This window comes from Echinops telfairi, unplaced genomic scaffold (genome assembly GCF_000313985.2).
Source record: "Echinops telfairi isolate 266 unplaced genomic scaffold, ASM31398v2 ScPeMD7_16;HRSCAF=60, whole genome shotgun sequence".
Classification (NCBI taxonomy): Eukaryota; Metazoa; Chordata; class Mammalia; order Afrosoricida; family Tenrecidae; genus Echinops; species Echinops telfairi.
This window is the reverse complement of record NW_022103913.1, coordinates 5,036,139-5,063,821: the sequence shown is the minus strand read 5'-3', so window position 1 is coordinate 5,063,821 and position 27,683 is coordinate 5,036,139. Positions and strand designations below refer to the sequence as shown.

At 39.1% G+C, this 27,683-nt stretch overlaps 1 protein-coding gene across 2 annotated transcripts in view; it reads left to right on the top strand.

Annotated features, from left to right (window-relative positions):
- RASA2 (RAS p21 protein activator 2) overlaps positions 1-27,683 on the top strand; it is a 138,035-nt gene that overhangs the window by 55,771 nt on the left and 54,581 nt on the right. For both annotated transcript variants that reach the window (XM_004712077.2, XM_013007105.2), the window contains exons 7-14: positions 6,160-6,236; positions 7,158-7,259; positions 11,033-11,189; positions 11,484-11,632; positions 14,619-14,733; positions 15,128-15,202; positions 16,736-16,859; positions 19,039-19,145. In XM_004712077.2, the coding sequence (XP_004712134.1) occupies positions 6,160-6,236; positions 7,158-7,259; positions 11,033-11,189; positions 11,484-11,632; positions 14,619-14,733; positions 15,128-15,202; positions 16,736-16,859; positions 19,039-19,145 (906 nt within the window). The remainder of the gene's footprint in view (positions 1-6,159; positions 6,237-7,157; positions 7,260-11,032; positions 11,190-11,483; positions 11,633-14,618; positions 14,734-15,127; positions 15,203-16,735; positions 16,860-19,038; positions 19,146-27,683) is intronic.

Below are 27,683 nucleotides of genomic sequence, written 5' to 3'. Positions count from 1 at the left end.
TAGACATACCTGCAGAGATAATAACATGCATAAAAACAAGACAGAGCAACTCCAAGAAACAAAATAAAACAAAACAACAATAATCCACTGACAAAAAACAAAACACAACAACAAGAAAGAAAAGCTTGTAGTTAGTTCAAGGAATGTTTGTTGGCCTTTAGGAGTGTTTTCTGGTTGAATCTGTTGGGGCGCCAAGCCCTGGCCCCAGAGTCTATTTTCGGTATTTCCTGGGGACTTCGTTGCTCTGTTCCCCTTGCTGTTCTGTTTTGCCTCAGTGTGGTGGGAACAGATCGAGCGGAATTCCCACACTGTGTCTCCAATGTTGTCCACTGTAGGGCTATGGGTCAGTGAGGGATGTCATGTCTCATAGTGGGGCCGGCCATATGGTCCTCTCTGTGGATTCGCTGCTCTGAGCGGGAATATCGTCCTGAAGGCTTGGTGGGCCAGGATGTGCTCCACTCTCTCTTCCTCCCCCTTCATTTGCTCCCTTGTTCTCTGATCAGACATGTCACTCTCCCAAAGCTGCAGATTCAGTGCTGTCCTCTGAAATAAATTCTACGGGGAGGGGCAGGTGTCAATTAGTTGGGATTGGGGATCTCACTTTATTAAGGAACCAGTTTGTCACTTAAAAAGCTTTGGTAGCATAATGATTAAGGTCCTGACGAAGAGCCAAAAGGATTGCTAGTTCAAACCCACCAGCAGCTCTCTGGGAGAGAAGAGCTAGTAATCTACTTTGGTTAAGATTATGGCCTTAGAAGTTGGAATGAATTTGAAGCCATACAATCACACAACCTTAGCCGTTATGTAGTGGTTAAGTTTCTTCTGAAAGCAGTAAAACTAAAATGCAATACAGTATAGTGGAGGCTTATTGTGGAAAGGAAATAAATGCAGAAGTTTCTGGGATTAGTTAGAAGTAGGAAATTTAGGATGACACTCACTGCCCAGGCATCCTCACTGTCACACTCTCCTCTACCTCTCACTTTATCTGGGTTACTACCTGCCACACAGGATTCTGCTGTAGAGCTCCGTTTGGGAACCACTAGTGAGGAATGTGTATTAGCACTGAGTACACCTGAGTTCTAGTTCCATTGACTTTGAAGAAGTCACTAAATGTGAGATTCAGGTACCTTACCTTGTAAAATGATAATTTTATGATGAGATAACATAGCAGTCCTAACTAACTCAGAGGCCCAAATATGAAAATGTTTTGAAGCAATAAAGCACTGTATGAGTAAGGCCTTATTATTCATTTTAAAGTGTTTTTTTAATTGGCCCAATGGACTGTGGTCACATGCTTATTTTTATGGAGAATTTCAACTGCCTTGAAGTAGCCCCCGAACACAATGCTTTAGAGCCCTGTATTTGGAATTTTGCTAAATAAATCTTTTTCATATTATTTGAAAACTAAAATAATGAAATAAGTAAAGCATATGCTTTAAAAATGGACCATGTTATAGTTGAGATTAACACTTTAGGAAGTTTGAAAAAGAAATTTACATTTATTGCTTTTTATCCCCTATTTGTGTGTTTGCCTTTGTTCCTCCCCCATAGTATTTTAAGGTGGAGTTAATTCGAGCACATTGAGCCATAGATTAGTGAAAGAGTACAGGCCAAAAATGAAATAGGAAGAACTGTGGAGATGGAGTCTAGCAAGAAAGCAATGTACACTGTGAGACCCATTTCCTGGCTAAGGATTTTGGATACTTGTTCTGCATTTGTGAATGGCTATACGTCTAACCTGGAGAAAACAAAGAAGGCAGATACATAAAGGGGTACTGACTCTAAGCAATTATACTCTGCATTAATCCACATACCACAGGTTAGAATCAACCAGGCATCATAGGGTTCTTGACAGCTGAAATTCAAGTCCAACACCTCCTCACTGAGTCCCAGAGTACCTAGCAGGCCTGTTTATCGAGGAGATTAATTACAAAGATAGGTTCGAGTCAGTTTCTGTTCTCTTTAGATCAAGAGACATAAAGTGAGCACAGGCCTATGCGCAGACAGTAGTAAAGCACAATAGGGGTTAAAGAGGTCAAGAGGAGCTCTATTCCAGCCAGGGTAATTGGCATGACTTAAAGAAACGTTTTTTGTTGTTGTTGTTGTTGTTGTTGTTGTTTTTAAGTTGAGACGAAAGTAGTACAAGAAAATTTTTTAGCAGGGCCACAGAGATAGAAAAGCAGAAAATTATACCCAAAGAACGTGAAACAGTGATTTGATTGAAAGGTTTGTTTAAGCGTATAATGGGAGCTAAGACTAAAATGGTAAGAGGTATTAGGATCAGCTAAGAAAAGGCACTGAGCAGTAGATGGGGATGCTTAAATCTTAGTTATTGAATGTTTTTGAACTGGAAGTGATCAGACTTAAAGCAATGTCAGGAAGAATTAACATCTGTGGGCCAGGTGGTATAGGGAGAAAGAAAAGCGGTTAGGCAACTGATGTAGTTTAGTTATAAAGAAATAATAATAAAGAACCTACAGGGGCACTTCTACCCTGTCCTATAGGGCTGCATTGAGTCAGCACCAAGTCAGTGGTGTTGACTTTTGCTTTTGGTTTGGATCCAAGAGTAATATGGGACTAGAGAAGAAGGGGCAAATGAGACAAACTACAAAGGGCAAACCAGCATGAGAAAGGGAGGCACTGTCCCTATGGAAACCATCAGAGCTAGAGAAAGGGAAAGGTAAGTGACTCATTGAGTTTGGAGCAGTGACTAGAGGTCTGATATGTAAAATATTCAGATAAGTCATTCATTATAGAAACATAAGAGAGGTAGTTGTAGATAAAAACTCAGGATCCTCACAGAGTCAAGAAAGCCAAGGGAAGAGAGGGGTCTATAAAGAAAAGCAGATATGTTTCGTTCAGTTCTGCTTATTAGACACACTGCTTCCTCCTTTTAGGAAGAGGATAGTGACCCTATCCCTGCCTGCCCAGCAGCATTTTGGTGAACACAGGAGATAATGGATGTGAAAGCACTTTGTAAACTGTATAGCACTATGTACTGCCAGGTTATTTTCAGTGTAAGATTAAGGATGAAACTTTGGATATTGCCTATATTTATAGGTTGTGAGGAAGAAGTAGGATCAGAGAAAGAAATGTAGATAGCGAAAGTTTGCCAGAATTTGAACACAACAGAAACCCTTTCATTGAAATGATTCTGACTCATGACAACCCCATATATGCTGGGTGGAACTAAACTCCGTTGGGTTTTCATGGCTGTGATCACTCAGAAGCAGATCACTAGACCTTCTGCGTAGGTTTGAACAGTCAGCCTTTCTGAATAGCCAAGCGGTGCACCACCCAGGGAATCCTCACACCCTCAGTGCCAGGATAGCCCTCTGGTCGACACAGAGAACAGCATGTTAATGATGACAAAAGTCTACAACCGTGGTTCTCAACCTTTAATACAGTTCCACATGTTGTGGTGACCCCCCCAACCATGAAATTATTTTCATTGCTACTTCATAACTGTAATTTTGCTACTGTTATGAATGGGGCGACCTCTTTGAAAGGGTCATTCAGCCTCCAAAGGGATCACAACCCACAGGTTGAGAACTGCTGGTCTACAACCACTGGTACAAGTGCTGCAGAGATCAAAGAAGGTGAGAACTAAGGACCGATGACCACATCTGGAGATGAAGAGGGAGCTGTAGGCAAGCAGTCTGCTGAAGGCAGAGTGTGAGAAGCTGCTGTAGTGCGTGGGTGGTGAGGAAGTTGAGGCTGTGAGGGTGGATTACACCTTTTAGATATTTGTCTGCAAAAGGAAAGGGGAAAAATAATTTTTCTGCAACTTGTGTGAAGTGAATAAGCTGACAGAACTTCAGTTAAAGAAGATGGAGTGGATATGCATCCCAGACCCTGAGTCCTCTGCAGGCCTGGCGTCCCCAGCTGAGTCTGGGTTCCCGGGGACATTACTGTGCCCGCACCCTGTTAGCGCCTGTGGTCCAAGTTGCCGTGACCCCCCTGGGGCGTTTCCAGTTAAATCCTTTCTGAATTAGTTACAGTCCTTTCCCTTCGGGCCTGGAAATATTCTGCCGCCCTTTTCCTGCCCAGAGCCCCTCATGTCCTCACCCCAAAAAGGCCAGATTGGGGGTGTGTTCTTGCTTGGGCCCCATTCCCTCCATATGAGGTCTCTGGGATTAGAGCAGGGGACCTCAGACTGGGCTTTCCTGAAAGGAGAGGCAGCCTTGCAATCATCAGGCCACCCCACTGATGACTACGATCTGTATTAGAGTGTTAACTTCTCAGCACCTTGCTTTGCAAAAGGGTACCAAAGCAGTGACAGCCCCCAATCCCCGCACAGATTAGGTCCTCCCATAGATTGCAGAGTTCCCACAGAGTGAGCCTCCATTGAATGATTTCTGCCCAGGAACCACGGTAGTAGTGTTGCTGCCGGCTATCCCTTGGCCCCAGGAACAGAGAGGCAAAGTCACCACGGCTGCAAACAACAAAGGAGTTTATTAACTAGCTCGAGCTAGGGCCCAAGTCCCAGAGCACCAACGCAGTGGCCTCCTCCGAGACGAGGACCCCAGCCTGGGGCACAAGCCAAGCTTTTATACTCTTTACAGGTTGCATAGCTGGGTGAAACTATCCCCCTCTGGGTGAAACTGTTCCTCCTCACCCTCCCGTAGTTCAATGACTTCATCTGGAGACAGTTGGTCATGTAGGTCTTTTGGGTTGACTGGCTCCACTCTCGGGACATTCCAATTGTGGTCACTCAGGACTTTTCAGGTATGGTCAGCATCATTTCGGGGGAGAGGGTGACTTTGTTAGAGAAACGAAACTTAAAACTGGAAAAATGAAACTTAGGCCTATTTTAAGAGGCTCGGCCTGTCATGGAGTCACTGCTGCCTTACAGTAGGTAGTCTAATCCTTAGGCAGAGGGCTTTGGAGTGTGGATTAGCTTCACTCTCTCCAGACAGTTTAGAGAAGGACAGTCTCTCTTAGAGACTGCATGTGTGCCCTTGATGGAGGTCACCAAACTGGAGACAGTACAGGGAGCGTCCTAGACAGGAGCCATGTCCTATCACTCTTGCCCCAACTGCATTGGTCAGAAGGCCCTAGATGAGTCTTCTAAGTTCTCTAAAGAAGGAAGTGTCTGCCATGGTGATATGCTGATTGGCCACCAATCATGCTTTTGTAACAATTTCCTTTGTCCTTTCCCTCCCCCGCATCCCAGTCACTGCCATCTATAGCCCTTTACTAACGGGTGCTAAGATTTTAATCTCTAATTGTGAACCTGGGAAGCCATTTCAACCTCCTGTTGGTGGCTTCCCTCATCCAGATGATATGTTGTGTCTTCCTTTTGTCTCTTAAGCTTGAATAAATAAATCTTCTTTTTAAACTATATTTAAAATGGGGTCTCCTTTTTACTCTAAAATAAGTCTTGGCTACATGTCTCTCCCAAATCATTTCTGCCCATTGGAAACTAGCTTGTGCTCTCTTTGAGACAGGAAAAGGGACTCCAATCTCAAATATAATTTAAGGAGAATATTTATTAAGGTTGTCTTTTTAATTATTATAAAGTTTTAAGAGCCAAAGAGAATACAAAGATGCAAACATGTCACCCAGATGAAGGGGATCATTAGTGCAGGTCAAGAAAGCATTTGTCAGAAAAAGAAGGAGAAGATGGTGTGCTTCCTGCAGGCGTGTTGCATGCTATGTGTAGGTGGGGTCCTCTTAGAACGCTGGAGGATCCTCTGGTTCTCTTGCTCAGGAGAAGAATGAAAGAAAACTCAAATCAAAGGCTTATGTGAGAGTGACCTGGTCAGGTAAACAGTAGTTGAGGAAGTTCCTGTCAAATTTTGTGATATTTTCAGCAAAAATGTGAGAAAGATGGGTTTGCTGGGCAAGTTCAAACAGTTCTTGTCATATGCAGCCTCCTTGTGATAGGAAGATTGTACAAGTGGACCAGAGAACCTGGTGCTGCAACCCAGAGTGGCTGAGAGTGTATGGAAGTACAGGTTTTGTTTACACACCTAATGATCTCGCCTCTCAACTACCTTCCTTGGCTATTTTCTTTACTCAACTGTTGGGTAAAATATTAACTTGACATATCCTTCCAGTATTCACCATATCCATTATTGAACATATTGAGGATAATAACTTTATGTAGGAAAAAGGAATGATTTTCTTTATTTTACTAAAATATTTTGTTTATAGGTAACCAGATCCAGTAGCTACACGAGGAAGTCCCAGTTCCAGGTGGAAGAGGAAGACATTGAAAAGCTAGAAATTAGGTAAGTACTTTGTTCTGTGCCAAAATAAAATCCTAAATTTAACTGAAAGAAGTGAGAAAGACTTAATATAAATCCCTTTAGCAGGTTGGCTAATGAAATTTGCATCAGGTTAAATCCAAGTTATCTTTTCAAAATTAGATTTCTTTGTAGAAATAGCCAAGTGTACTTATTTTATAAACAAACTATGACCTAATTTTCAAGTAACTATATTTTCAGTTTAATTGTCCCTTAATTTCTGAGTTGTAGCATAATAGATACAGAAAATACACAGAAAGCCAGTTATATCTCAGCCAACTTAGAAATAATTTTTTTATTCTTCTTAACATATGTGCTGTCTAACAGACATTTCAGTGAGGTAAGAAGTCTTGTAAGATAATAAACAGGTGCATGTGTTTGGAGTTTGTGCTATTTCCTAGGTCTTAAATAGCTATGCTGTTTGGGAGGGGAAGGTTATTGTAAGTGCATGTGTAGGTGTGGTATTAACAGTGTGTTCATCTAGAAGGTATATTAATCATGTTTCAAGTAATCAGGTAATATATTTTTATAAATCAACTATATTCACATATTAATTGGTTATATAATTGGGATAGAAACTGTAATCTTAGGTTGCTTTTTTTTCTTTGCCACAAATCAACAATGTAACTCTATAGTTCTTATTGCTACAGTTAAAAGAAAATTTATACTTGAAACTAGGAAACTTCAGGTGACTTCTTTTAGACTAAATTTATTTTACTTTCTGTGCTTTTAAGTAAAAGCTAGTCCAGTATTTTGCTTTCCTAGTTTAGATAGTAAGGTGTATGTCAACGCTAACATCTCTTTTAAGCATGTAAAATTAATGCCTTAATACACACCACAGTGATGTGTGGTATTTATTCTCTTAAACACTGTTTGTAGAAAACAAAGCCAGTTTTCCTTTTTCAGGATCGATTTGTGGAACAATGGAAATCTAGTCCAAGATGTTTTCCTAGGTGAAATTAAAGTTCCGGTGAATGTGTTAAGAAATGATACCTCTCATCAAGCATGGTAAGAAGATAAGTTCCAGAGAACTCCATAGTAGGTCATCTCCTGCAATATATTGTATATGCAAATAAGTGCTTTCAATGAACAATTAGCAGTAAGCCAGAAGTCATTAACATTAGTTAATTTAATCACTAATTCATTATTGTAGAAATATAAGCACAAGGGGCCTTTATATAAAGTTCATGGAACACTGAAAGAAACATGCTTTGATGGTTACCAGGAGTAGGTAGGGCAAGAAGGGTCAATACTGGCTAGCCGGTAGACACATGTTAACTTGGGTGAAGGGAAAGGCAAAATGTAATAAGAGTGAGGTCAGCAAAAAATGATGGTGACAGGGAGAAGATCTTAAGACAACAGAGGTAAGTACTGTTAAATACACAGAGCCCTACAATCATGGTGATCTATGAGTAAATAAATGGATACAGACACAGATTGAGTGGGTATGGGAGGGAATGTACATACAAGGAGGTGCCCCCCAAAAAAACAGAAAACTCCACTGGACGGAGTTTTCATAGTATTCCTTTTTCACGCTAGGCAAACGTCTAACAACTTGCTGAGATAGTGCACCCAGTGGCGTTACCTGGGAAGGTTCTCTCTGGTCACAATGAATTTTTTTGTAAAAAGTTCCAGTTGAACCTCATTTTTTGTTATGGCTGATTTAAGAGGACAGCATGTGGCTGTGAAATTTTGTTTCCTGCTCTGGAAAAATGCCACAGAAACTGTTGTGATGTTGAACACAGCTTATAAGGACAGCACTATGGGAAAAACTCAAGTGAAACACCTTTCAAAAAAAGGTGAAATGCTAATTGATGACAGCCTTCATTCTGGATGTCTGTCAACTTCCCAAATGGACAAAAATGTTGGCAGAATTCATGCACTTGTACTTGAAGACAGATGGGGAAGTTATCTGGACTATCTTGGAGTTGGGTTCAGTGAATTTTAATGGAAGCTTTGGGATCAAGAAGGGTTGCTGTGAAGTTTGTGCCCCAAGGGGTTCTGACTGACCAGGACCAAGAGCATTGAGTGGAAACATGCCATTCAAAAAAACAGCTTCAAAGCAATCCAAACTTTGTATACAAGTTCATTACTGGTGACAAGACATGGTGCTCTTCTTACCACCCTGAAAGCAAGCACCAATCAAGCCAGTAGAAGACTCACGCCATCGTCACCTGATCCCCCAAAAGCTCATCAAGTGAAATCAAAGATCAAGATGATGCTCATTTGTTTTTATGATGTGAAGGGAAAAATACATTTGGAGTTTATTCCACCAGGTCAGACTGTTAATCAAGCTTTCTATTTAGAGTTTCTAAAAAGATAGCATAACAGTGTGTGGGGGGGAAAGGGCCTGATTTGTGGCAGACAGGCAGCTGGACTGGTTTTGCCACCATGACAATGCACTTGCTCACAAAGCCCTCTCAGTGCACCAGTTTTTGGCAAAAACAAAACAAAACAAAAAAAAACAGCCTGCTTCTCTTGCTCCAAGCAATTGACTCACCTGACCTCGTTTGTGCGACTTCTTTTTGTTTCTGCAAATGAAGAACGACATAAAAGGACAGTGATTTGATGATGTTGAAGAGGTAAAGAAAAAAAAAAGAGGGAGGTGCTGTCAGCCATCCAAACAGATGAGTTTGAAAAATGTTTCCAAGAATGGAATTGCAGATTTGACAAATGTACTAAGTGTAATGGAGAGTATTTTGACAGTGTTTTGTAAAACAATTTAAATAGCTTTGAAAAAAAATCCTGTTTTGGGAGGGGTATTCTTTTGTAGATACAGGTTTACCTAGGCTGCAAGTATATCCATGAATGTGGTAGAGTATGCAGGGTGAAAGTTAAGAAAACTTCTTAGACATAACCACCATCTCGACGGAATGAGTGGCTCATGACCATGGTGTTGGGGAGACATCAACAGTCATATGGCATAATGTAATTCACTCTGGCGCCCTCAAGCAGTGATTTTTTTTTCAGACTCAAAATTATCATTGTATTTTCTGCTCTATCTGTTTATTTAATTTATTTATTAGCCTTTGCAATGGTATTTTGTATGTAATAAATTTTAAAATACACCCACAGAGGGGAAAAATTAAACTTATTCACTATGAGCAATGTATGAACATCAGTCTGTCCTACCTTTCTGCCTCCCTGATTACCTTTTCATTTCCATAAATTAGCATGTTATGTACACTTTCAAAGGAAAACTCCTGAACTCAGTTTTTGAAGTCTTTCAAATTATATGACAGACTACTCAGTACAAAGAAACAAAAATGCTGTGCCTCCCAGGCGCCTTCAACATGAGCTTGGAATGTGCCATATAGCCTATATTCTATATGTCAGGCCATTTCCAGTCATCCCCTTTAAATATAAAATTTTGTCCAACTCACTTGGCTTGATGTATGGAGACAGAACATTTGAGTTGTATAGCTTTTCTTCTTTGGTAATAGTATTAACATTTTAAAATACTTCCTAAAAGTAATAAATGTAAACTATTTAGGCAGGATGAAATAAAAATGTCTGATTCTTCATTTATCCACAACATAAAGAAATAATAAAATGTAAATGCCATTGCCTGTTTTTGGAAATGGGTCGTGAGACTCTTGTCATTTACAGAGCTGTAGCATTCCCTTGTGGTACTGATGGTAACTGCAGGAAAATACAATTTGTAAAAACTTATTTATTCACCTTTAGGATTTCAGGCATGTTCTTCCTAATCTTAATATTAGGAAAGAGAATAGTTACCAGAATGTAATTCTGTTGTTTGAAAAGTCTTCGATTTGCCATCCTTTTCAATATAATGTATATTTTGGATTTTTTTCATGGTTCCAATTTAATTTTATTCTCAAATGATATGATAGCTCAGTCACCTCATTCCTTTCTTGACATTCCCTAGTAATGATGTGTGTGTTTTAACTGAAGCTTCTGTTCAGTGTTAGTGTCAATATTAACTAGCTTTTATTTTAACCTATGTGGATAATACAGCTTTATTATACTTTCTGGAATAGGTGATACATGGTCAGAGTTAACAAGATAAAAGTCTCTCTTCCTCTGTGTCCCTGAGTTTCCCTCTCCGTTAGCAGCCAGTGTGTAGTTCTAGAAATATGCATATAAGGGTAAGGCATAAAGTACTCCTACCAAGTTTTACAAATCTTTATTAAACAAAAAATACCAAAATGGAAGGTATTGTTTCTTGACATATCCTTTGTCTTAGTCTCAGCATGTCTGAAAGCAGTGTTTCCATTTCTCTAAACCTTTCCCCATACCTTAGTCTTCAGAATAACAACTTTGTTCTTTAACACTTTTATAAAGTATGATGAAGCAGATTTGTCATTTGATTTCTTGACTGCTGCTTCTATGAGCATTGATTGTGAATCCAAGCAAGATTAAATCCTCCACAACTTCAACCTTTACTCCTTTTATCATGATGTGACCTGTTGGTCCAGTTGTTAGGATTTTTGATTTCGTTTCATTGAGTGGTAATCCATATTGAAAGCTGCAGTCTTGATCTTGATCAGCAAGCGCTTCAAGTCCTCCTCACTTTAGCAAGCAAGGTTGTATCATCTGCATATGGCAGGTTGTTAATAAGCCTTCCTCCAATCCTGATGCTATGTTCTTCCTCTTACACTCCTACTTCTTGGATTATTGGCTTAGTATAAGCCTCTTTAGATTACTAGCCCATGGCTTATTAAGTTTCCTAACCTTAACAAATAAATTAACCTTTCAGAATTTTCATAGTTCAGCTGTTGATGTGCCTCACATGCCGTTCATTGCATCTTTTACTTTAGGTACTTACTACAACCAAAAGACAATGGAAATAAGTCTTCCAAAACTGATGACCTGGGATCTCTTCGGTTAAATATATGTTACTCAGAAGACTATGTGCTTCCTTCAGAGTATTACGGACCTTTGAAAACATTGCTGCTAAAATCACCAGATATCCAGGTATTTTTAAAAATACTAAAATGATGGGGGGAAAAGATTTCAGCGTATTGAGTCTTATTAAAGCAATAAGTATACATGTAATTGACAATTTAATCTAATGTAGATAGAATTTATCTGTGTGCTCCAGATTTCATCTACTAAAATTCTAGACAATTAAGCATTACTTGTTAGAACAGATAACAGTCAATGAACACAGCTGAATTACTTTAACTGGTTAGTGATTGAAAGTTTAATCATGAGCTGTGATATTTAATTTTGGTTTTTGTGCTTATTACCCTTCTTTCTGTATTCTAGCCCATATCTGCCTCAGCTGCTTACATTTTGGGTGAAATATGTCGAGATAAAAATGATGCTGTTTTCCCTCTTGTGCGACTGCTGCTGCATCATGATAAACTCGTTCCTTTTGCCACCGCAGTGGCCGAATTGGATTTGAAAGACACACAGTAAGAGTTCTAGCTTATTGGATGTTAATTATGTGCCATTGAAATTGGGCTTTAGCCTGCTGAATGGCTTTTTTGATCTGAATTGTTTTGTATTGAGCTAGGCTTGCTGTGTAGTCAATTGACTAAAACGTTTAGCAAGTGGTAAGCAGTCTGCCAGCAGTAAAGATAACAGTTAACACGCAATTTTTTTTTTTTTACTCTGTGGAGATGTTTCCCTTGTCACTAATCTTATAACAGTGATTCCAGTGTCACAAATAAAACAACAGGACAGCAAGTTTTTCCTATTAGGTCTTGTTCTTACATGCACATGTGTGACATTGAAAGCTCTCCAGTGGCTTCCTCCTTCCATCACAGTCCAGGACAGTTATTTGTGCATACCAAACTCAGCCGACTGTGGCTGAATCCTCATTCTTAGTAACTCAACAGATTTCAGAGTTGAATTTAGCTCCACAAAGTTTCCAGTGGTGGAATCCCTTCCGTAGTACCTCTGGTGGATTGGAACTGCCAGCCCAATATAGGTAGTGATTAACACACATACATAAGCCTCATTTAAAAAAAATCATTTTATTTTGGGCTCTTACAGCTCTTATCATGATCCATATACACATCCATTGTGTCAAGCACATTTGTACACACATTGTCATCATTATTTTCAGAACATTTTCTTTCTACTTGAGCCCTTGGTACCAGATCATTTTTCCCCTCCCTCATGAAGCCGTGATAATTTATAAATTTTTTTTTTCATGTCTGACCGATGTCTCCCTTCACCCACTTTTCTGTTGTCTGTCCCCTTGGGAGGGGGTTCTATATAGATCATTGTTATCAGTTCCCCCTTTCTCTCCCCACCTTCCCTTTAGCCTCTTGGGATTGCTATTCTCATTATTGATCCTGAGGGCTTTATCTGTCCTGGATTCCCTGTGTTTCCAGCTCTTATCTGTACAGTGTACGTGCTTTGGTCTAGCCAGAATTGTAAGGTAGAATTGGGGTCATGACGGGGAGGGAGGGCATTAAAGAACTAGAGGAAAGTTGTATGTTTTATCAGTACTATACTGCACCCTGACTGGCTTTTCTCATCCTTATGACCCTTCTGTAAGAGGATGTCCAATTGTCTACAGATGGGCTTTGGGCCTACACTCCGCAATCCCCCTCATTGACATTGATATGATTTTATGTTCTGGGTCTTTGATGCCTGATACCTGATCTCGTTGACACTTAATGATCACACAGACTGGTGTGCTTCTTCCATGTGGACTCTGTTGCTTCTCAGCTAGATGGCCATTTGTTTATTTTTAAGACCCCAGACACTATATCCGGGCACCATCAGCTTTCTTTACCACATTTGCAGAGGTCAACAAACAGATCTGGAACTATGTATAGGCTTTTCTTTTTTTGTCCTTGATTTTTGTTGTTGTTTTGTTTTGCTCTTTCTTGTTTTAGTGCTTATCGTCTCTGCATGTCATTCTACATATGCTTTTTTTTTCTTTTTTAAATCATTTTATTGGGGGCTCATACAACTCATATCACAATCCATACGTCTATCCATTGTGTCAAGCACATTTGTACATTTGTTGCCGTCATCATTCTCACAACATTTGCTTTCTACTTGAGCCCTTGGTATCAGCTCCTCATTTTCCTCCCACCCTTCCCATGCCCCCCCCTCACGAACCGTTGATGATTTATAAATTATTATTATTTTGTCATATCTTACACTGTCTGATGTCTCCCTTCACCCACTTTTCTGTTGTCCGTCCCCCAGGGAGGGGGTTATATGCAGATCCTTGTGACCAGTTCCCCCTTTCTATTCTACCTTCCCCTTCCCCTCCTGGTATTATTGGTTCTGAGGGGTTTGTCTGTCCTAGATTCCCTGTGGTTCCATTTCTTTTCTTTTTTAAAAATAATTTCATTGGGACTCATACAACTGTTATCACAATCCATACACGTCAGTTGTGCAAAGCACACTTATACATTCGTTGCCCTCATCATTCTCAAAACACTCGTCTTCCGCTCGGGCTCCTGGAATTAGCTCCTCATTTTTCTTTTCTTTTTTTCCCCCCACTCCCTCCCCGCTAACCCCTCCCTCATGAATCCTTGATAAATTATAAAATCGACATCTCCCTTCACCCACTTTTCTGTTGTCCATCCCTCAGGGAGGAGGTTATATGTAGATCCTTGTAATCGGTTCCCCCTTTCTACTCCCCCTTCCCTCCTCCCTCCCGGTATCACCACTCACACCACTGGTACTGTAGGGATCATCCAACCTGGATTCCCTGGCTTTCCAGTTCCTATCTGTACCAGTGTACATCCTCTGGTCTAGCCAGATTTGCAAGGTAGAATTGGGATCATGATAGTAGGCGGGAGGAAGCATCGAAGAACTAGAGGAAAGTTGTATGTTTCATTGTTGCTACACTGCACCCAGGCAGGTGTACTTCTTCCATGTGAGATTTGTTGCTTCTGAGCTAGATGGTCGCTTGTTTATCTAAAAGCCTTTAACACCTCAGATGCTATATCTTTTGATAGCCGGGCACCATCAGCTTCCTTCACCACATTTGCTTATGCACGCACTTTGTCTACAGCGATTGTATCGGGAAGGTGAACATCATGGAATGCCAGTTTAATAGAACAAAGTGTTCTTGCATTGAGGGAGTACTTGAGTAAAGGCCCAATGTCCACATATGCTTCATTTGTGAACATTGGAATATGTAATTTAGAACCCAGCCAAAATATTTAATCTACTTGATATTAGATTGTAATTTAGAACCATCCAAAATATTTGTAATTTAGAACTATCCAAAATATTTAGTCTATTTGGTATTTTTTAAAATTCTGTTTTCTACATTTTTGTTAAGTTTGCAAGCCCTAACGGCTTGGTTTTAAATATGTGATAAATATTACTACAATTTAAAACATGACCAAAGTCAAGTATTTCATATTATTGGCTCTACAGCCTTTGCTTACTGTATTTAGTTTCACCTTATTTCTGTTTCAGAGAGGCAAATACAATATTTAGAGGAAACTCCTTGGCTACTCGATGTATGGATGAAATGATGAAAATAGTTGGGGGGCACTACCTGAAAGTGACATTGAAACCTATTCTGGATGAGGTACCAAATATACTTCTGATACTGACTTTATAACATTTATTTAATTAAATGATCTATTAGTGAGAATTATATGTCCATTCATGTATTACTAGAAGAATTATATATCCATTCATGTATTACTGGAAGAGTAAGTGTAAGCACTTTTAGAAGTGAAAGAAATGGCTTTCCTTCCTACTGGGAGGTTTTTACTGAATGCACACTGCATAATTCTTTCTTCGTTATTGTATTCCTGTGATAGATACTTAGATATGACATTTTCATAGTTCTTTTGCAAAATTGTATTTAGAGTTTCAAAAGGTGCAATGGATTGTCATTATTAGAAAAATAGTAGCTATTTTGATGTGGCCCATTAAGTCAGTTAAAAGAGCATTGACCAAAAAATGTTTATTTCCAGATATGTGAATCCTCAAAGTCCTGTGAAATTGATCCTATTAAATTGAAAGAGGGAGATAATGTAGAAAATAATAAGGTATGTCTTGGTGACATCTATAACTACTTACAAGATTGGGCTTTTAAAGGTCTATCTTTCCATGTGGAGGGAAGCAGTGCTAGGGACTCTCTGTAATGGCAACATTTGCTGTGCCTCCTTTTATAACTGGCCTTTTTGATGGTTTTTCTCCTGCCTCGAATAACAATAATAAAGCTATATTTAGTTCCATCCCACTGTCTAGCTCTTGTCTGGGTATCAAATTGATCAGGGTAAGTGGCGCAATGAGGAAGGAGGTCGATGAATTCTGGTGGAAAACAGTGAGTGTGTGGCGGCCACGAGTTTTCCTTACAGTAGATCATGTGCCCCCTATCCAAGTTGTCTTCCCAGCTTTCCCCAGACAGTTTCCTCTTTATTGCTTCTTATGAGGTTTATTTTACACATTTTGCCTCTTCTTATCTGACGAGTCTAATTAATTTATACAGAAGTAAATAAAGAGGTATTGCTTCTTGGTTTGTAGTTTATATATGTACAGTTTTATTCTAAAGAAAGATGTGTTTAAGCATGTCTCTGTGATCAGTGGGTGGCTGCAGACATTCTCTCAGTGATACACATGTCTTAGCCTTGTAATTGTGCCTTTAAAAAAAAGTGCATTTTGTGTCATTGGGGGGGGGGGCAGGACTATTTTGAGGTCAAGGCTGCTCAAATCATATTTTTAGCAAAACTCAAGTAGATAACTTCCAAAATCATTGAGCTTTGCAGCAAGTGTATGGGAATACTGCCTCACTTCTAACAATAGTTTTTGGGTGTTTTGGTTTTTTTTTTTAATTTTTATGGATTAAGTGTTGTCAGGAAGGTTGGAAGACTTTAGAGATGAATTCAAGGTAGATGAGTCAGTTCAGAAGGTTATGGCAACTGTTTGGGGATACCAAAAGGATAGAGTTTCTCAAAGGACGCAGGATAATCAAGGGGTATTATTAAGATGTTTTATGAAGATGAAAAAATGCATTGGTGAGAAAAAGACCAGGAAAACTGTACCAAGGATTTTTTTTTAAATTACACTGTACCATCTCATTCTTCATAGGGAGGGCTACCTTATGAGAATGCATAGAGAAAACTCATAGCATCCACACTACAGTCCTTATCTTGTTCCTTCAAACTTCTTTTGTACCTAAAACTGAAAGAATATTGAAAAGAAACCTACGTAATATTAATCCCTAGAGGATACCAAAGCTGCCATTAGCACATGGATAAATTGAAGAGCACAGGTGGGTTAGAAATGGAAGCACTGCAGTCAGAAGTGTGTAGACCTAAGTGGAGGCTATATTGAAAAACCATAGCTTCACATTTTGATATTTTTGTTTAATTAAGGTTCCTTTTATAGCAATAATTTCTGGCTGCTCAAATCATATTTTTAGCAAAATTAGGTCAAAACATAAATTGCCCTCCAACAGAATGAGTTTGTAAAAGCATGGCTTTAGAATATTAGATAGGGACTTTCTAATAAACTCATCTCTCATATTTTTCCCTCAAGGTATAGTCAAATCATAATGTTTACCTTTTTAAATCCTACAGGAGAATCTACGCTACTATGTAGATAAGTTATTCAGTACAATTGTAAAATCAAGTATGAGCTGCCCCACTGTAATGTGTGATATCTTTTCTTCTCTAAGGAAAATGGCTACTCAGAGATTTCCTAGTAAGTGCCTTGTATTACTTAAACTTACCATTTCTTTTTGTTTGTTTTTTTTTCCTAAGTGTTTATTCTGTACTCGATTTGCATGAAATGTTTGTGGTTTATAATCATATTCTCCTTTGGTTTTTCAAAGTAATGCTGCTTTTTGGGAGACCTGATTTACTCACCAGATTTGTGCTCTCAAAATAAACATTTTATTTCAGTACAGTGGCAGTTTTATACCAAAAGCAGGTCAGAATCATCATTATTTTTAAGAAAGACAAAAATTTAGACATGTAAATTACACAAGCAAGCATTTATCCCAGGTGCTAGGAAATTGATAAATAGACTAAAGAAACTATCATTATTTGTACCAGCTGCCTTTTCCACTCTTCATGCCTCCAAATAGTTAAAATCTGAAAGAAAAAAAGATTAGAAGAAAAAAACTGTAATTCTGAAATTGGGCTAAATTTTCCCAAACTGTCTAGCAGTTTGGGAATGCTAATGCTCTGGGAGAGGCTTTTACAGAAGTGATAATAGATTACGGATCACTCTATGGCAAAATATATATAATTTAGAAGTACCCGGGTCAGCAACTGGTTGTTTTTAAGTTTACAAGAATAGTTAAGTCAGGCTTTGCTTGGAAACATTTTATAAAATCAAGAATTAGTATATCTGACTGTCAATACTTAGAGTTATTCTAGTTTTAATATATCTCTGATGTATAAAATAAACTTTTGAGTTTTGCCTTAATGGGTGGCGTGTGGGTGAAAGGCAGTTACTTAAATTACTCAGCTGGGTGAAATGCAAGTATTTTTTGGTAACCATCTAAAGAGATTTTGCTATTTTGTATTCTTTTAAGTATATGTGTGAGTAGTTAATTACTCCTTTGCTACATTTACTCAATGCTGAAGTGTTGCAGGGCTGGCAGGCTTTTGCTAATTATAGCAGAAGACCAACAGTTAACTTCAAATAAGTATACTAAATCTAGCCTTGGTAAGAAAAGTAAAAGGATGGAGACATTAACTTAAGGAGAGATGAAGTTCTGACTAAGATACAGTATTTTTTTAAGGGTTGGGTTTGTTCCCCGGGTTGGTTGTTAGGGGGGCGGGCCCTTTCTTGTTTTGCCTTTTCTTTTTTTCTTCCCACCCCTTGGGGTTAGTTTTTTTTTTTTTTCGGTAGATAATGTAACTGAAGTGTGCACAAGTTGAGTAACTTGACCATGTCGTGGCCAGCTTACAAGCATGTCCTCAAACTAGCCTGGCCTACTTCAGAGCTCATGCCACTGATCACTGTATACCCCCCAATGAACTTGGCCATGTAGTTTAGCCATTTAATTCTCATTTATATAAATGACCTATAAAACACTTTTAATTATCACACTTTTATTAAGGAAACGTCCCCATAATAAGTGAAGATAAAACACATTTTAAAAAAATGAAAAGACATCTTCTTAGCTGTCTTTTTGTTGGCTTAAATATGTCTTCATATCCTCAATGGACTAGTCTTGATAGGTTTTTGTTTTGTTTTGGCCATGTTATTTTCATAGTTTCTTGAAGAGGGAGACAATGGGTGGGTCACAAATATGATTAGACCTACAGATTAAATGATGTAATCTAGTGAGTGCTCTATAAGGGTTAAAATTCAAGCCAAATCCAGGAATTCCTTTCCTTCCCTACCTGCATCACCACTATCTGGCTGTTGGGTTAGGTGGTGACTCTTGTCTGAGATGAGATCTATCACTTGTATTTTTACATGGAATAGTAAAATCCTTTTAAGTAAGCATTTCTGACTGTATTACACAGTCTTTGTTATATCAGGAGTTTTGCCCTAAAACTGGAACTCCCCCGGGGGTTCAGCACTACCACTAGGTAGTGCTAGATGCTTTTACTTTGGTTGTCAGAATTTAAGACATCGCTTCTTAAAAATGAGGGGAGATTATTTTTTCACATTAAAACATTTCTGAAAATCTAGCAACTTTGTCTTTAATTAAATTTCTTACAGATTTTTTTTGGACTCAGGACCTTTTTTTTAAAATTTAGTCTCAATCATTGCTATCATTTCATCAGCTCAATTCTTACTAGACAAATTACAATGGTCTCCAATTTAGTTTTCATGATTTTTCAATATTTTTTAATTTGGTCATCTTTGCTTTTAGTTCAGTGCTTTTGTCCATGACATCTCACCATTTGTCTTCCTGCAGATGACCCGCATGTTCAGTATTCTGCAGTGAGCAGCTTTGTATTTCTGCGTTTCTTTGCTGTAGCCGTAGTATCACCTCATACTTTTCATTTGCGACCTCATCATCCAGTAAGTGTTAGTTCTCAAAGCTCTCTTTAATCGTTATTTTATTAAAATGAACAAAAGATTAAATAGCAAGCTAATATCACTGGGCTTTGTTTACTTGAAACTGAGTTTCAAATTTGCGGAGCCCTTTTCCTGACCATTTCAATCTATCAAATAAAGCTGGAAGTTACCGCATATTTTTATTTTTTATTATCGATGTTATTAAAATATTCCACGAGATGCCAACATGTTCATAATTATTAAAGTTTGGTAATTTGTACAAAGGAGATTCAGCATAAATTTCCCTGTGCTGTTGTGTACGGTAGGAGCCCCGATGGTGTGGTAATGTGGTGGGCCGTTGACCGCAAAGTCAGCAGTTCAAAGCTACTGGTTGGTTTGAGGGAGAAAGATGGGACTTTCTACACCTGTAAAGAATTACAGTCTCTGAAACTCAAAGGAGCAGTTCTACCCTGTCCTTTAAAGTTGTTATGAGTTGTCAGCAACTCAGTGGCAGTCAGTTTGTTTTTTGAGGGATTTGGTTGTATATGGTATGTTTGCAGATGCCATAATTCAAAGGTTTAGGACAGGGGTCCTCAAACTTTTTAAACAGGGGGCCAGTTCACTGTCCCTCAGACCTGTTGGAGGGCCGGACTATAGTTAAAAAGAAAAAAACTATGAACAAATTCCCATGTACACTGTACAGATCTTATTTTAAAGTTAAAAAAACGGGACAAAAACACCCAGTGGGCTGGGATAAATGTCCTCAGTGGGCCGCATGTGGCCCGCGCACCGTAGTTTGAGGACCCCTGGTTTAGGTTGTTGTTTAAGTAGCTACACGTTGAGTGGGTATGAGAGAGAGAATAGAACTGGTTGTCCAGATTACATTAAAACAACTTAATTTTGAAGATTTGTTTAAATCTTATGGAAATTTTAAGAAACTCTTTTCTAGAGAAAAAGTTGTCTGCTCCCATACAGACTTACAGTGTTGGACATCCCATGGAAGGTCACTGTGAGTCTAAGACTCAATGACTATGGATTTGATTTTGGTTTATGATATTTTGTTTTGAAAACATACTTACTTTCCCCCCCTACTTTTAAAGTCTACATATTACATACTAATTGCTTAACATCTTATTTTGCTGTGTTTGTTTCCTTCGCATAATATATTTTTGCTAACTTTATTTGATGTTGCTTCAAATAGTTACAATTGTATCTTAGTGCTTTCAATTGCAGGTTTACACAACAAAAAATAATAATAGAAAATATTTATTTAGTGTTTCCTTAAGACCAGACATTGTTCTAATTTTTTGTTGGGCACCATTGAATTGATTCTAACTCAAAATGGCCCTATAAAACAGAGTGGAACTGTCCTACCATAGTATTTTCTAGTCTGATATTTACCAGGATGGATCACCAAGTCTTTTCTCTTCTGGAGCTGCTGGTGGGTTTGCCTCAGCACTTCACCATTATATCGCTGGGCCTCTTTTTATTCTAGCTCCCAAACCTAACCCAGGTCTATCACATTGATCCTCCCGCATAGCTGCTGCTGAGATTGCCAATCTGTATGGGAGCAGCTAGCCTCGTCTTTTTTTCCAAGGCACGGCCAGTGGATTTAAACCAGCAACCTTGAGGTTAGCAGCTCAGCTCTTAGTTCCCACTGCTACCAGAATGACTTTTTGTTCTAACTAGCCCTTTTTTGTGTGTTTTAACTCATTTAGCCCTAGTAAGCCTATAAGGTAGATTCTGTTATAATCCCCATTTGCAGATAAGGATATCACAATACTCTTGCTTTCTCAAGGTCACAGCAGGAAATAACTCGTGGTTTGATCTCATTTGATATGAGCTGGATTAAACTGGAACGCTACCTTAGCCAGTCTTTACAGTTTGTGAGTGTATGTATCACTGTTCTTTACTGCTCTTAGACAGATGGTTCTGAAACCTGTCACACATTGTTCAATGTGGAAGATGCTTCCTGTCCCCAGGACATGCTGTCTAGAGGCATTGCCCTTTAAATAATGCAGTGTAGAGAAGACACACGTGGGTTTTGGAGTTCAGCAAGGCTCTGAATGCCCGTTCCTCCTCTCAGTAGCTTAGTGACATTCTCCACTCATTTAGCTTTGTGAAAACTAAATAGACAAATAGTCTGTGAGTGGACCAGTGTAATTTTGTTCCTAATGCTGTCCTATCTGGATATGGTACTGAAGCTGTGGAGTACTTGGGGGGACGGTCACTTGGTAGCATTCCGGACATATACAGAGCTCCTACTTCAGAATTTGTCACCCTGCCTGATATTCAAGCTTGAATTTGCATATCCCTGTAACAAATGGTACAAATAAACCTTTCTAACAAAAAACCCTAGCTTGAATTTGCATATCCCTGTAACAAATGGTACAAATAAACCTTTCTAACAAAAAACCCTATGTGTTTTCTAATCAGTATGTAAGAAAGAAAGGATTGCTTTAAAACTCATTAAGTATTTGCTTTTAAGTATAACCTTGCCCCTGCTTTTGAAGAACTAACTGAGGAGATAGGACAAGTGGGTAATCCTACAGTCAGCGCCTGATTTTACCAATGAAAAAGCATGGACAACTCATATTGTAGAAATGGAGAGCAGGGGTTAATCCCAATGACCAAGAGGTATCGGCATCCCCAAAATCAGCATTAAAAGTTGCAGAGTATTTGAAGAAGATAACTGAGTAGAAGTTGGATTTTACATTTAAAGGCTTCTTGAATTTTTAGAAATCAGTGTTAGTAGAGATGAGATTATCGGGTTGTAAGGATTAAAACATAATTTTATGAATGCAGGGAGGGCAGGCGGGGGAGGGAAGAGTAAAAATGAGGACCTGATATCACGGGCTCAAGTAGAAAGAAAATGCTTTGAAAATGATGATGGCAGCATAGGTGCAAATGTGCTGGACACAATGGATGAATGTATGGATTGTGATAGAAGATGTAAGAGCCCCCAATAAAAGTATTTAAAATAAATAAACTGCAATATCTGGATCAAATTCACTGTACATGAGTGCACACATAATGAATGACTTTTTAAAAAACACTAATTTTAAAATGTAGATTTTTATAAACATTGATGTGGTATAGCACTCGAGAAATTTCATGGTGGGGAAAAAAGGAGGGGGGAATTGGAATACCTTCTTAGTGTATTCTTCGCTATCACATTGATGATTGCTTTGAAGACTCAGATAAGTCATCTTTTTTTTTTTTGATAAAACTTTTTTTTTTAATCATTTTATTGGGGACTCTTAAGCTCTTATCACAATCCATATATACATCCATTGTGTCAAGAACATTTGTGTACACCTTGCCATCAGCATTTTCAAAACATTTTCTTTCTACTTGGGTCCTTGATATCGGCTCCTTTTCCCTCTCCCTCCCTCATAAACCCTTCATAATTTATAAAAAATTTTTTCATGTCTTAGACCAACTGCTGTTTCCTTTCACCCACTTTTCTGTTGTTCGTCTTCCAGGGAGGAGGTTATATGTAGATCATTGTGATCGGCTCCCCCTTTCCTCCCCCACCTTCCCCTTCCCCTCCTGGTATCACTACTCTTGGTCCAGAGGGGTTTATCTCCCCTGGATTCCCTGTGTTTCCAGCTCTTATCTGTACCAGTGTACCTGCTCTGGTCTAGCCAGATTTGTAAGGTAAAATCAGGGTCATGATAGTTGGAGGGAGGGAATCATTAAAGAATTAGAGGAAAGTTTTATGTTTCCCTAGTGCTATACTGCACCCTGATTGGCTCATCTCTTCCTTAATGACCCTCTGTCCAGTTGTTTACAGATGGTCTTTGGGTCTCCACTCCGGACTCCTCATTCATATTGATAAGATCTTTTGTTCTGGGTCTTTAATGCCTGATACCTGATCCCATTGATCCTGTGTGACACCTCATGGTCACACAGGCTGGTGTGCTTCTTCCATGTGGGCTTTGTTGCTTCCCTGCTAGATGTCTGTTGATTCACTTCAAACTTTTAAGACCCCAGATGCTATGTCTTTTAATAGCCGGGCACGATCAGCTCTCCACCACATTTGCTTATGCACCCATTTTGTCTTCAGCGATTGTGTTGGGAAGGTAAGCATCATGGAATGCCAGGTTATTAGAAGAAAGTGTTCTTGCATTGAGGGAGTATTTGAGTAGAGGCCCTATGTCCGACTGCTACCTTAATATTTAACATATAAATATATGTATATAGATTTCCCTATCATTATATATTAATATCTTTACACAGGTACATGCCTGTATTTAGACCTCTATAAATGTCCTTTGCCTCCTAGTCCTTTCCTCTATTTCTTTTTACTCTCCCCCTTGTCCCACTATCATGTTCAGCCTTCATTTGGGTTTCCGTCATTCCTCGCAGCTACATTGCCCTTGATCAAGCCCCACCAGGCATCCTAAAGGCATACTTTTTTATCCCTTTAATCTGGATTAGATTAATCTTGTTTCTGTAGCGCCCTATGACTCTTACTCTTCTGGCATTTGTCATACTATCCATGAACTGAATTGCTTGGGTTTCTTTTTTCTTTCTCTGGTAGGTCAAAATAGTCCAAGGGTAAGACTGTGCAGCTGGTGACTGTGATTACTGTTAAAAAATTGTACACCTGTAAAAGTTAAATTGATAAAAGTTGTGTAATATATTTATTACAATGACCCCCCTCCCCCAAAAAGGTGCCACAGAGGCTGCTGGTGTACAGTCAGACATTCATGGGATTTGGTTTGGAGGTTTAGGGTCATAGTTTCAAGGAACATTCCAGTTAGTTGGCCTAAAAGCCATTTTTAAGGCTTCTGTTCTACCTCTTAGTTTGTTGCACATTGGCTAAGGTCTTGCAAGCTTACCTGTGGTCATTCAAGGCACAGCAACTGATTTCTGTGCACCTTGAACAGCAGGAAGAAGTCAATTCAGGAATAAGATGAGAATATGCAATGTGTGGCTAATTAGCTCCATAGACTGCTGCCTCCTTTGTTTGACACCAGAACTGTATGCTACCATTACTGACTGCTTTGATCAAAGATAACATAGAAAAGCCCGGATCAAAAGGAGGAAAATACAGAACAAAATTTGGAATAATCGTGGACTCCAAACTTCCTGGAGCCATGAAGGTTGAATGAGTACCTGAAACTATTGCCCTGAGAAAATCTGTAAACCTTGTTACTAGAAATATCTCCTACAGTTTTTAAAAGAAATAAACAGTAGTGTAGTTTAACTGGGACAAAATGTCTGCCTTGAGCATTCTGCCTTTTAAAAAACTCCCTAGGATCAATTTTAGAATAGTAGCTTGAAGGGGAGCAGGGAATGTATGTTAATGGGAGGGGGCAGCTTAGAAAGGGAGGGTAAGAATAGCTGCAAACTATCATAAAAAGGAAAAGAAGGTAGGACATATGAATGTACACCAGGTTATTTTTGGGTGGAAAAGGTCAACATTTCGGTTGACTTTAGTAAAGATTCATATAGCATTAAAGGAGTCCAGAAGCTCCTCAGTCTGGGAAACCACAGGGTAGGTCACTATGAGCCAACACTGATGTGATGGCAGTGAGTTTGTTTTTTTCAGTAGCACTGTGCCCTAGACTTTGGGCTGCTAACTGCAAGGTTGGTGGTTCATCCCTACCTTAGGAGAGATGAGGCTGCCTGCTCTTGTAAAGATTTCATCTTGAAAGCCCTATTCATATTCCAGTATCTTCCTTCTTTTCCAGATTTCATTACACGCTAGATTTCTATTCTTCTTTTCTTCCAATCCTATTTTCAGTATCTGTTCATTCACTCTTTGCCACCAGGTTGGTTCTAACCCTATCAGACAGAGCAGAACAGTATACTACTTAGGGTTTCTGACACTACAAATCTTTATGGGAGTAAGTAGCCTTATCTGTCTCCAAAATTTCAGTATAGCAGTACTAACATTTTAAGAAATGTCAACTAAAAACTAAACTGAAGCCTCTCAGTATTTACATTTTTGTAGATGTGCCTTTTTTTTTAGCAGTTCTATTGGCACTTCTTCCACAAATCATACAGTGCAGTAGTGCAACGATATCAAGAGTTGCTGCACAGTCGCCACCACAATCAATCCCAGAACATTGTCTTCTTCCTTGTACCCATTGTTATTAGTGTGATTTTTTTTAATTATGGCAAAAATATACAGAAGAAAGCATTCTCCAATTTAACAACTTCTGCATGATGTATAATTCAGTGTCTTTGATTATGTTCTTTGAGTTGTACAACCATTGTTGACATCCTTTTCCAAATTATTCCACTACCATGGACATAAACTCAATGCTTCCTAAGCAAATACTCTTCCTCTTTCACCCATGGCAACCATTGCTCAACTTTGGTTTCGGTTTCTTCTTTTTCTTTTAGTAGTTGTCTTTCTTTTTTTTTTTTAATTAAATACTTTTATTGGGGGCTCTAACATCTCTTATCACAATCCATATATTCCTCCAATGTGTCAAGCACATTTGCACATATGCTGCTGTCATCATTTTCAAAGCATTCTCTTCCCACTTGAGCCCCTGATATCAGCTCCCCATTTCTTCCCCTTTACTCCCCCGCTCACCTTCCCTCACAAACCCTTGATAAGTTATAGATTAATATTTTCGTATCTTACATCATCGTCCATCACCCCTCACCCACTTTTGCGTTGTTCATCCCCCTGAGGTGGTTATAGGTTGATCCTTGTGATCGATTAGTAGATATGTCTTTTGATGGAAAATGTTGCTTACTTGAATCCCTCAAATGAAGAAAAATATTCTGTTGTCATAGGGGAATTGGTTATATAGTTTTATGAAATTTTATCAGACTATATATATGTTGTTTAAAACATTTTCATTGTATGTGAATTATATCTATTTTTTTAAAGGAAAGAACAAGAATTTATAAAGAAATACTGTGTAGTCAGGTTTATTGGCACATACTTTTTCAGGTAGACAGGCCAAAAAAATATAGTAACTAATAGGTACAACAGGTTACATGAACTAGGTAACTTCTCATTTCCTAAATTGAACTTAGGTCTTTATTTCTCTGGTAAAGAATTGATTGTAGAATTTATATAAATCATTAAATATGATTAGAGGTGGACTCATCACAGAAATTTTGGAAACTATTTTAAGTTATAAGGTACAAAAAAGTAGATCCCATTAGCATACCAAAAGTGAATATAATTTGTCAGTCATTCAAGTTGCCATCTTACTTTACTGTACAAAACAACTACAGACAATAGCTGAGACAGAACTTGCTAATATCACAACACAATGACATGAAGCAGGGAACCAATTGAGGAACCAGCCCCTTTACCAACTAAGTGGACAGCCTACCCACCCCCACCCCCGGCTGAAGAATTCACTTCAGAGGACAGCACTGAAGCTACAGCTCAAGGAGAGGGACTTGTCTGATGAGAGCACACAGGAGCCAACGAGGAGGGAGGGAAAAAAGAGTGAAACACATCTTGGCCCATCAAGCCATGAGGACAATATTTCTGCTTAGAACAGCCAATGCACAAGAAAGGACGATAGGGTCAGCCCCACCATGAGACACAGCGTTTCTCACTGATCCATAGCGCCACGGAGGACAACACTGGTGACACATGGCGAGAATTGTGCCCACCCTGAGCCCACCATGCTGGAGTCAGACACTGGGGGCATGCAGCAGAGCAGCAAGGGGAGCAGAGCAGTGAAGTCCCCTGTGAATACCAAAAATAGACTGTGGGACCAGGGCGTGGCACCCCAGCAGACTCGACTGGAAAACACTCGTAAAGGACAATAAATAGACCTTGAACTATTTATATGGTTTTGTTGTTGTAGCTATTGTTTTATTTTCTATTGTTGCTTTCTTGTGCTCAGTCTTGTGTTTGTGCATATTGTTGTCACTGCATGTCTTACCTGGATGGGATAGGCGGGATAAAGAAGCCGGAAGAGAGAACAACGGGATGACAGTTCCTGGGGGACATGGGAGAGGGGGAGATGGGGGAAAGGAAGTGGGTGTTAACAAACCCAGGGACAAGGGAACAACAAGTGACTGAAAATCGATGGCAAGGAGAGTGTAGGAGATATGACAGGGCTGGATCAAGGACAATGTAACCAAGAGGAATTCCTGAAACCCAAATGAAGGCTGAACATGGGAAAAGAGGAAGTGGGACAAGAGGAAAGTACAAAGAAATAGAGGAAAGAACTAGGAGGCAAAGGGCATTTATAGAGGTCTAAATACAGGCATATACAGATCTAAATATATTTATATACGACGAGGGTGAAATAGATCTACGAACATATATTTATAGGTTTAGTATTAAGGAAGCAGATGGACATTGGGCCCCTACTCAAGTACTCCCTCAACACAAGAACACTTTGTTCTAATAATCCGGCACTCTGCGAAGCTTACCTTCCATACATGATCACTGAAGACAAAGCGGGTGCATAAGCAAATGTGGTGAAGAAAACTGATGGTGCCCAGTGATCAAAAGATATAGTGATATAGTGTCCAGGATCCTAAAGGCTTGAAGGTAAACAAGCAGCCATCTAGCTGAGAAACAACAAAGCCCACATGGAAGAAGCACACCAGCCTGTGTGA